This window comes from Parasteatoda tepidariorum, chromosome 7, assembly GCF_982258835.1.
Source record: "Parasteatoda tepidariorum strain Cologne lab strain chromosome 7, Ptep-v5.0, whole genome shotgun sequence".
Taxonomy (NCBI): Eukaryota; Metazoa; Arthropoda; class Arachnida; order Araneae; family Theridiidae; genus Parasteatoda; species Parasteatoda tepidariorum.
In genome coordinates this window covers 58,468,583-58,479,571 of record NC_141761.1, presented here as the reverse complement: position 1 = coordinate 58,479,571, position 10,989 = coordinate 58,468,583, and the positions used below count along the sequence as shown (strand labels likewise).

General features: G+C 31.4%; 1 protein-coding gene across 1 annotated transcript; it reads right to left on the bottom strand.

Annotated features, from left to right (window-relative positions):
* Positions 1 to 765: 765 nt before the first annotated feature.
* LOC107453791 (uncharacterized) lies at positions 766 to 6,335 on the bottom strand. Its single transcript, XM_016070740.4, has 3 exons — positions 6,081 to 6,335; positions 4,291 to 4,351; positions 766 to 980 (listed from the first exon to the last, which is right to left on the bottom strand). Exons 1-3 carry the CDS (start codon positions 6,296 to 6,298, stop codon positions 870 to 872), a joined length of 390 nt encoding a protein of 129 aa, XP_015926226.2. The 5' UTR covers positions 6,299 to 6,335; the 3' UTR covers positions 766 to 869.
* Between the last annotated feature and the right edge of the window lie 4,654 nt (positions 6,336 to 10,989).

The following is a 10,989-nucleotide window of genomic DNA, read 5'->3' as shown; positions in this document are numbered from 1 at the left end:
ATAAACTCTTAGCATGTTATTTTAAAACTTGTTTTACAAAATTAAGTTATTCGAATTACTTTAGAAATTTATCTTAAATTATTAATTTTGTTACTTGATTAAATTTTTATCATACATTTGTTTTAAAAGTAAAAAATATAAATTTCTTTTTTCAAACTGACTTGTATTTATAAGCAAAAGCTATCTAAGTTTTTACTTATTACTAAGAGGATCTTGATCCCTGCTCGCTAACCCTTCGAACTGCTTTTGAAATTTCTTTCTGATTGCTTTGCTTGCTCATTGGATATTTTGCTTCCGACTAGCTTTGTATATTGCTTTAAAAACTAAAGTTTAGAATAAATAATTCATAAAACTTTTCTGTACAAAATTTTAAATATATATTTGGTTTTTCTCTACAAAATTCTAAATATACATTTGATATCTCTGTACAAAATTCAAAATATTCAATGATAATTTGTAATTGCAAACAGTTAACAGATATTATTTGATTATACAATTCTTAATTTCAGCATTTAAAAGCACTAAAACTATAATTATTGTTGACTCTCTTTAATTTGTGTCTTTCTTTTTCTAAATTTCCATGCTTTTAACTATTTTCGTATATTCAGTTTGCTAATTTTTCCTTTTTTTTTTACTCTATGATATCGTTGTTTTGAGACAAATACGAAATTAAATACACTTTTTAAAGAAAATTTTATTTGATATCCAAAATACAAAAATAAATATCGAAATTAATTTTGCCAAAAAAAAAAAAAAATTCAATGCATATTACTTTTAGTACTGAGTTATTTTCTCTTTTTAGTAAATTTTAGTTTCTTCAATTTTAAAAAATATTATATTTAAATGTTTTACATTATCAATCAATCTATTCAGTCAGAGGATATGCTTGGTATTGAAACAGAGTCAAAAAGTGACAGGACATCATCTCCAGAAACATTGTGATTCGTAATATTGTTGCGAATGTTCATCAATACTTCAGCCTAAAAAATAGTTACATTCTGTTTGTGAGTATAAATAATTTGGTTTTAATAGATGTAGATGAGTAAAATGATTCATGCAAATGGAATTAAAATTCAGAATACAATGAAGAATTCAAAATACAATAGTAATAATTTCAGACTCAATTTTTTAAAGATTGAAGTTATTTATACTTTATGAAGAATTTATTCTTGACAATGTAGCAAATTTTTTTGTTGTCGGAACTGTTAGCATATTACTAACATCATAGAACTCTAAAAGTACTATCTATACCCATACAAAATTTGCTCAAACTACTGTAATAAGATGATCTTATTGAATAACATTAAATCTAAATATTAGTTTTGCTCAGAAATTAATCGTTTAGTTCCAAAATTTCATGATAGTGATTAACAAGCATATAAAGGTGAAATAATATATATGCGAGGTAATTTAAAAATATGCTTATTTTTATTAAAATATAAAGGTTTTTGAAATTGGTGTTATTGAAAGAAAAAGAATTTTCATTCTGATTCATTAAAGAAGGGATGTTTTAAGGACAAATTATTTTTGTGCAAGAATTACGCATAAGAGATATTTTGTGCAATTGCATTATTTATTAGCTTTCCAAAGTAAACATACTAGAAATAATTTGGTAATTAAAAGAACTGGCTGCCTATCCTTTTGTGTTGTTCATTATTTTTTTTTCTTTGTTGATGTATTCTGAAAACTTAATTTGTTGGACAAAATGAGAATACCATAGGGAATCGGTTCGAAATTCTCTTGGGTATTAATTGGTTCAGGGATACAGCAGAATAAAGAGGTGAACTAACTCCATTTGTGATACCCTATTGTTAGCACTGCCCTTATGCTGCTCAAAAAAAGCTTACAAAGGTGTTTTATTATTGAGAAGTTCAAATACTTTTTGGGGAAAATTATTGATTAGAAATTTGCAGTACAGAGAGAATATCTACTCGTATGAAGTTTTATAACAGCCGACTCTTTTTTTGATTTACGACTAGCAATGTCCAACTCCGTAGCCTTGTAATTTTTAATCCAATCTAGAAAATAAGGGACTTTCTTCCTTAAGCATTGGGATAAATAAGCCTTTGTGGAGGAAGACCACGAGAAAGTCCCACTGTTATTCTGACAGCTGAGGAACTCTAACCTGAGATCTACTTACCACTGAGAATATTTTACATCAGCATTGTGATCGGGCGAGCCAGGAGGAGAAATGCTATCGTCAATTGGTGGCTGTCTTGTCGATATGAAGCAATTTAATATTTGCAATATTTTATCTTTGTCTGGCCTTGTTAATAAGAGTTTCCTTCAAAAATATGGTTAATAGATTAAAAAAAATGGCATTTCAATGTTTTTTGCTTTAAAAGATCAACTTAAATTTCTTTAAAAAAAATCCTAAAGTAGAAACATCAAAAAATATAAAAATATGATAAGTACGTTCATTACCTTTAATTTTATCCAATTATTTTTTATCTCAAAAGCGCGGATAGGAAATTAAATGAATAGTTTTCAAAGCAGCGAAAACCCTTATGATTTTATATTATACAGATATGTTTAGTTTTGTTTTAAAATTTTAGATAGTTTTTTTTAAAATTTTAATCACTTATATAAGGCAAGAGACTTTAAAAGTGAGAAGTTTTAGATTTAGGATCTCTGCTTCAATAATCATGTAAAAAATGTTTCAATATATCATATTTTTTAATTTTAGGATTTTGATTCTGTTATGAATTATTTAATAGAAATCTGAAGTCTACTGCTTTCAGAAGACATATCTGGGTGCTGCATCTGTCTACATTATTGAAATAAACAAAATTTCCGAATTTTTAATTCCAGGAATTAATTTTTAAACAATAAATTTTATAATCATAAAAATTTTTTTTTGAATATCACTGGCCCAGGGCCCTTGGCAAATGTCTAGCTTGTCCTGCTTTCTAGATGGATCTGTCTACCCTTTGAAACCATTGTTTTCTAAAAGTAAGTAAAGCTGTGGCTCAGGAGATGGAGCCCTTGCCTCTCAAAAGGTGGCCAGGGATGTGATTCTTTCGCGGATTTACGCTTTTTTTCAAATTTTTCCATTTTTTCCTCTAATTTCTGCGAAATATTTTTTTTGAACATGTTAAAATATTTTATGAGGAATTTAATTTTGCACGGAGCGAAAGTATTGAAGTCCTCATTCCTCCCTCTGAAGTTTCTCTAAAAATCATTTCCTTGGGATAAAACTGGCTGACCTTTATACAGGGATGAGATTTTTTCGCTTTTGCCTCTCGAATTTCAGCCTTTATATCAAAAACTCCGATTCTCTAAAAGTTTCGTTTGTTATTATTAATATCCCGCTTTTTTTGTTTTTTTTTGTTTTGAAAATTCAGTCGTTGAAATAAAATAATTATATTCATTTATGATTTTCAAAGATAAACAGAAAATTCAAACTACGTCCTAGCTGCTAACCCTTCCGTATTTTTACTTATTTTAACAATTTTCTCCGCTTTTACGCACAGAAAATAAGATTTTCCGTATTTTTATTCGTCCGCCGGATAGCTCGTATTTTTGCAATTCAGACGTAAAAGCAAACGAGGAAAAAAAAAAAAAAAAAAAGGGGGGGGGTGGATTTGCGGTGAAAATATTTATTTGCTCATTCAATTAATCTTGTAAATTTTTATTTATTATGACAAAAACAATACAAACAAGCCTTTTAGAAATCCCGAGTCCAGACTCTGCAAATATCTAAATTGTTATTCGTGCGATTTTAATATCAATCATCGATTTTCGTATTTACCTGATTTAAAAGTTGCACATTGCGATTCTTATTTGCGCTATTTAAACATCGTACATTATGATTCTTATTTACAAGATTTAAAAATCCAATATCGCGTTTTGTATTTATGAATTTTTAAAATCGCGATTCTATTATCAAACATCGATTTTCGTATTTACCTGATTTAAAAGTTGAACGTTGTCATTCTTATTCAGGCGATTTAAATATCGTACATAGCGATTTTTATTTTCGAGATTTAGAAATTGCTCAATTGCGGGCATGTTTTATCAGAAAGTCCTCCATGAAGGCTCTACCAATGCTTGTTTCTAGAGTTTCCTTGTCTTCTGAGTTGGGTTCAAAATTGCAAGGTTACGGATTAGAACTTTGATAGCCGCAAACTCAAAAATGGGTTGGTTGTTCAACGCCAATTATGAAATAAAATAAATGTAAGAATCACTTTCAAGATATAATGTAGGATGTTGGTTTATTAGTAAAACTTTTTAATGTCTAAAGTTTTTCAAGATATTTCTATGAGTTTTTAAGTAAGAAGTAAAAATTACCAATTTATCAACCTCTTCTTGAACAGTGTGAGCTTTTTTCTTTTCTTTCTCAAGCTTAAGTCTAAAGAATAGAGCAATACCTTCTGTTACACTGTTACGTTAATTTAAATCATGCATTTCTATGCAGATTGTTTAATTACAAATACATACATAAAAAAAACACATGAAAATCAAGGTGGGGGTGAACGGTTTATGTTCATGAAAGCTGAATCTGAAAAAAAAAACGAATTTCAAGGAGGGCATCAACTTCAAGCACGGACCGTCTTCTGTGTAATAACTCTCGGGGAGAACCATGTTATTGATTCGTCAAGACTTAGTGATTCTTAAAATGTAACAGATGGTTATCCTATCGTCATTTTTGTCTAAACTGGAGAAAAGCCTTTCTTCCCTCTTGATCTTCATATAAGTACATTCTTACATTTTGAAATGTTTTATGAAGTAGTTTAAAATAATTCATAAAACTATTCCTGAAAAACTAAACGAATGTGGAAGACATCTTGCTAAAGATATTTACTAATGGTGAACTCACTTATTATGTATTGAACTCGAGTACCCAAAAGTGCTCAAATATTGGTTGGTGATTGATACCACATGTATTGTTTATAATTTTATTTAATTACTTATCTCCTTAATTGCTTATCTCCTTCCATGTTGATTTAATAATTACTTAATCATTAATTGATTCTCTCAATTTTGCTTCTCTATTCCTGGCTTTGGTCAAAATCATTTGAAATTTCCCTGCTATTCATTACTTAGAGTAATATGAGGGAAAACTTTACTTTGTGCCACCAAAAAGAGAGATCAAAACTAGGGTTTGACATCAAGTTTAGTTTAACTCCGAGATCATTGATATCGAGTACCACATCCTTGCGACGACATCCATGTAAATTTTATTATAACTGTATTTTAAACAAAAGTCTTTTGGAGGTTAAAATTTGAAAGTGTTTCAAATTTCAATAACGTTTTAGTTCTTTCCTAGCATGAATGTTAATCTGATGCCACCGTTGTGTATTGGCGATCGAAATGGGCTATAGGTGGTGTAGAGCAGAACTCTTTACCTATAGCATGGCAACACTTCGCATTGTTTCATCACTAGCTTGTGGAGAGTCATAGGAGAAGGAAGTCGCGTCAGTTTCTTGATTTTCAAATAGATTAAAAACTTTTGAATACTTTAGGAAACTAAATTGAACATAGCTCTAAAAGAAAGCGCCGTGGAAATTTAAAAAAAAAAAAAATATTTGTGACAATAAAATGGGAAAAATATTAAGAAAAAGGAAAATATCGTAGTGCATTCCTATACAACTGAGAAGAGAAGAGTGTCAAGACATGAAACCGGTCTTCTCCCTAAATGGCGTATTAGAGCGGTGCGATCGGGAATGGTTTTTTGTTTTCATTTTTGATAAGAATTCTTAAAATGCAAATTAAGGGTAGTCTGTAAAGAATAGCCTTTATCATAATACAGGGTTATTCATAATTCCCTCCGCCTGTAAACGCCATTTTTCTTTTCTACAACTGACTTCAGTGGTACATGTTACTGCCATCTACCGGCGACTGCTTAAATTAAAACTTGAATACTTTCGAAATAATTTCATATGTTCTTTTTTGCCACATTCGTCTTCGTTTTTTTTTTACTATAATGCTTCGAAACCTCGGAGGGAATTATGAATAGCCCTGTATATTTTAAAAAGTTTTTGTTTAACTAGGAAATGAATTTAGCTTGTGTGGCATATAACAGCCATCGTGCATCTATGAATTTTTGTGATGTAGCCAATGATATTGAAATATTTTACTTCTCTTTCTTCAATTTAGATTTCATTTTTCGAATTTCGTTTCTTTTGAATGAAATATTTTCTTTTAATTCCATTATTTCTCTGTGAAGATTTGGCAAATTGTTTCCGATTTTTGAGGAAGACGATAACAAATCCTTAAACATTTCTTCTATTTCAAATATTTTGCCTAAATCGTTAACTTTCTTCGAGAGATCATCGAATTGTTGCTTAAGAGTCATTTTTAACGAGTATTTTGAAAAACTTTGACGACTCTTTTAAATTCTCTGTCAATACATTGACTTGTTTCAAAATAATAAAACAAAGTAAATCATTAACTTACAGCTTCAATGTATGTAAATGTCAATAAGTATGTCCTCATATTCTATCTTTAAAGCCACGTTCAAATGTTAAAATTTTATTTACGATTATTATTTGACAAGTATTTTTTTAAATGTTGCAAGTATATAATAATTTTGACAAGAATATTAAAGATTGACACAATTTGGTTGATAACAAATTGCTGTTTGCAAAAAATTTATTAAAAAATTCAAATACGGTTGTTTAAAATATTTACTTTGTAGCAATGTTGAGATAAAATAATTTATGGAAGTGTTTGGTTAGTTTACAGTGAGGGCCTTCGTCAACGTCTCGATGCGCAAGACCTCTCAGCTAGATCTTTTAGTATCGTTTTGCGTTTTTTCAGATGACGTGATGCGCAAAGAAGTTGATGTCGGCGCTCTTTTGGTGTATTCTTCCTTTGGAATGAGACATCGACAATTAGCACCAATAACCAATTGAGTGAAGCGGAACAATTCAATTGACATCACTATTGTTTTTTTTTTTTAAATTTGTTGAAAATAGCCAATGCCAATAAATAATGCTCGTTTTTTTAAAATTAATAATAAATGGGACAATAATATGACAGGCATGTTTGTCAGGTGCACACTTGTATGGAATTCCTTAAAGTGATGATTTTTTTAAAAGTACAGGACATATTACTGACTATACAGAAATACTGATACTCACAAACAGGAATGCTGCTTATACATTCAATCAGTATTGATTAATATGCTTTTTTTTTTAAGGTCAAGTGCTGCTGTCCGATATTGCCTACTGATATTTTATAAGGTAAAGTGTTCCTTCCCGGTATACATTTGCCCGGTATTCTGTACAGCGATGTATATGCTTTTATTGATTAAGTGCCACTGTCCTGTATACATTTGTCAGATATTTCTTACACTGATGTTTTTTAAGGTTAAGTGCTATTGTCCTTTATTTACCACATTAAAGGTTGGTTTTTTAAATCGTAGAAATAAAATTTGTGTCATAAGAAATTTGATTTATTGAATAAAGGCAATGTTATTTTATTTATTTATTTATCGATTCATTTTTTTTAACCATCAGCTTAGTAAAATTTAAAAAAAAAGAAAAAAAAGAAAAATTAATAATACAGTGCTTCTTTCTTTGTGTTTATAACTAAAGCAAATAATCATATCAATTTTCCATCAATATAACTTGAAGCTTTTATGATCTTCATTTTAATTTCGGATCATTTCAAATCATTTTTGTGAAAATAGTATTCTCATGGCTGTCGTGAAAATAGCCAGTGCCTGATGGCAATATTTAACAGGTTTTTAAACCTCGGTTTAAATCATAAGAGAAAAATTGCTTTTAAATTTAAATGAATTTTTAAGGAAATTAGTGCGATGACTAATAATAATTTTTTTTCTTGATTAATATACTTTGCTTGAATAATCGTGGTGCGTAGTGTTTTTATAAAGTGCTTAAAGGTGCTTATTTTCGATTTTCGTTATTTAAAAGCCCTCAAAGGTGCTTTTCTCATTGGGTGTTTTTAAAAAGTGCTTAATTTTCCCTTTTCAAAAAATAGATTTTTTTTCGTTACTATGTCGATTTTCGCCACGTATTATGCAAAAGAGTGCTTTTCACATTGTTCTATTCAACGTTTTCACAATTCATTTCGGCATGCCGTCAGTCCATAGCTTATGAAAGTGCCAATCATTTTACATCTTTGATGAAATACTTGCGAGTCCGTATGTGCGTCTACTGAGCTGGGTTCGGTGAGATTATTGCCTTCTCATGCGCAACTCTGCTGCATTTTGCAAGACATTCTCAATTTCAGACTTCATTTTCTACCCTCTGATATCGAACCGAAAAATCTCTCGATCATTTCATAACGGTTAATATGATCAAGAAAAGAGTTCTTTGTCAGAAACTACACTGGTGTGCAAAACTTAAGCAACAAGTGCGTTTTCTGTCATAACTCAACAAGAAATCATCCGATTGACATGAAATTTGAATATGATGTATATTATTTTGTACTTAAACGATGGTAAAAGAATAATGGCGCAGAAATGAATATAAAGCTTAAAGTAGGGTATGGAACAAAAAAAGCCCTTATTTGACATATAGTGGCGTTACACATGATTGCCTGAAGATGCGTAAGTACAACTGGCAAATGTTCCCTAGTATGGGATATGCCCTCCCCTTACTGTAATTGTTGCTTGGCATCGTCTCTCCATGCTAAGCACCAGATTATACAGGAGTTCTTGGGGTAAACGTCTTCATTCCTCCTTTAACGCATCTTTCAGCTGATGGGTGTTACCAGGAGGATACTGTCGTGTCGCAAGACGTCTCCCTAATGCATCCCACACATGCTCTATGGGATTTAGATCTGGAGAGTAAGCTGGCCAATCCATTCGTGTGATATCTTCACTTTCCAGTAGCTCCTGAACATTAGCAGTACGGTGTGGCGGGCATTGTCGTCCATAAAAATGAAGTCTGGTCCAATGGCCTCTCGGAACAGACGCACATGGGGCAGGATTACCTCATTGCAGTAGCGGTCGCCAGTTACAGAACCTCGGTCGAAGATCTGAAGCTCAGTCCGCCCGTTCAACATAATGCCACCCCAGACGACAACTCCAGGATCACCGTAACGATCTCTTTCCGTGATGTTATTGGGATGAAATCGAGTTCCAACCTCTCCCCAGATCAACTGACGTTGCCCTTAGGAAAATTTGCCATAGAGAAGCCTATGGTAATCTATGGCAACCTATGGCTACCATAGAAATTTGTATGGCAAGATACCATACGCCTATGGTTGCCATAGAGATTTGTATGGCACAACACCATAAGCCTATGGCTACCATAGAGATTTGTATGGCACAACCCCATAAGCCTATGGCTACCATAGAAATTTATATGGCAAGATACCATACGCCTATGGTTACCATAGAGATTTGTATGGCAAAACCCTAAAAGCCTATGGCTACCATAAAGATTTGTATGGCAGTATACCATAGACTAATGGTAACCATAAGGATTTGTATGGCACGTCACCATTGGCCTATGGCAACCACAGAAATTTGTATGGCAGTATACCATAGGCCAATGGTAACCTTAAAGATTTGTATGGCAGTATACCATAGAGAAAAGCTGATCTAGATCTCCACCAACGAAACAACAACTTCTATGGAGTCCTCAAAAACATCTTCTAAAAGAGATAAATATCCATTATTTCACCCCGAAGTTAATTGAATTCAACATGTAAACCAACAAGGCATTCCTGGTGAGTCTTTTCCGGCCTCCGGGTGGCCAATTTTTCCATTTTTGAGTGTTTAAAATCCGATGTTCCATTGATTTAGGCTTAGAGTATCAGACCGCCATATTAACGTGTCATCCACTACAAGTGGAATCTTTCGCTAACTTTGGCTTTTTATATTTTTTCGATCTCATTCTTGGTCAAAAACATTTTATTGCAAACGCCTATGCAATTATCTATCTGAATTTATTAAGTTTTTTAATTTCCGGCTGTCTGGTACTTTTATCAGTGTTTACATTCTCATTAGTTTTTTATTTTAATTCCACTTAGGTTCTGGCAATGCTTTTTTACATTATCTTACATATGTTAGGGCTTTATATTTATATTTTGTGTTTAATTTTTGCTTGCCATTAAATTGTTTTTTATCATGTCTCTGTGTTTTACTATTTTACAACTAATATTTCTTAAGTATCCACATATATTTGTACAATGTTCTGTTACATGTTTATACATAGCTTAGGGTCATCACTTAACTAGATTTGCTGGATTACTGGTTGACAATTGTTTTGCTTCAATATCATCAACTGGACAGTCCCTGGCCATATCATCTGCTGCTGTAACCAAAAATGCTTTTAACAATTTAATCTTTCCTTAAGTTTACAACTTTTTCGTCATAGTGATTCCCTATACCCAATTAATTTTTATTTACTATCCCTGACCAAGTGTAAATTTGTCAATAACAATTATTAATTTCACCAATTTTAATCATGTCTTAAACATGTTTTGTATTTACCAATGTTTCTATATTGCGTTCTCTTTTCTAACTGTGCTAAACACAACTCAACATAAATTTTCTGAGCTTTATATCTCTCACTATTAGGGGATCAACTAATTTAGCCTGTTTTCTATTCTTAGCTTTTTATAGTCTAATACCATCTTTTTTATAGATAAAATTTTGTTCACATGCCACCACTGGTTGCACCGTTACATATTCAGCTTTTGTCCCGTTTGATCTATTTTAAACTAATTTCGCTTCGACCACCGGCCCCACTCTTTATCTTTTGAGTTTTAATAGTATTTTATTGTTTTAGTAGTCTGTTTAATTTTTAGTTTAGTATCACATATCAAAATTTAAAGAATTTTCATACTCGCTCCGACCATCGGACCGTTATTTTGCTTCGCGTTCTTTTAGGTTCCTCTAATATCTGACGCTTATCTAACTAATTATGATACCAATCAATCAAATTAACATTTTTTATACTCGCTCCGACCTCCGGACCCACTTTCTATTTTCTTGTTTTTACAGCTTTAACAAATATTAGTTGCCTGTACTCAATATATTTTGTTCCTAATCAACATAACCAATATTTT

Coding starts and splice junctions, on each gene's coding strand:
- LOC107453791 (XM_016070740.4), bottom strand. CDS start 6,298: ATGACTCTTAAGCAACAATTCGATGATCTCTCGAAGAAAGTTAACGAT. Junction 4,352..6,080: donor TCTAAATTGAAGAAAGAGAA/GTAAAATATTTC, acceptor TCTATTCTTTAG/ACTTAAGCTTGAGAAAGAAA. Junction 981..4,290: donor AAGAAGAGGTTGATAAATTG/GTAATTTTTACT, acceptor ACTATTTTTTAG/GCTGAAGTATTGATGAACAT.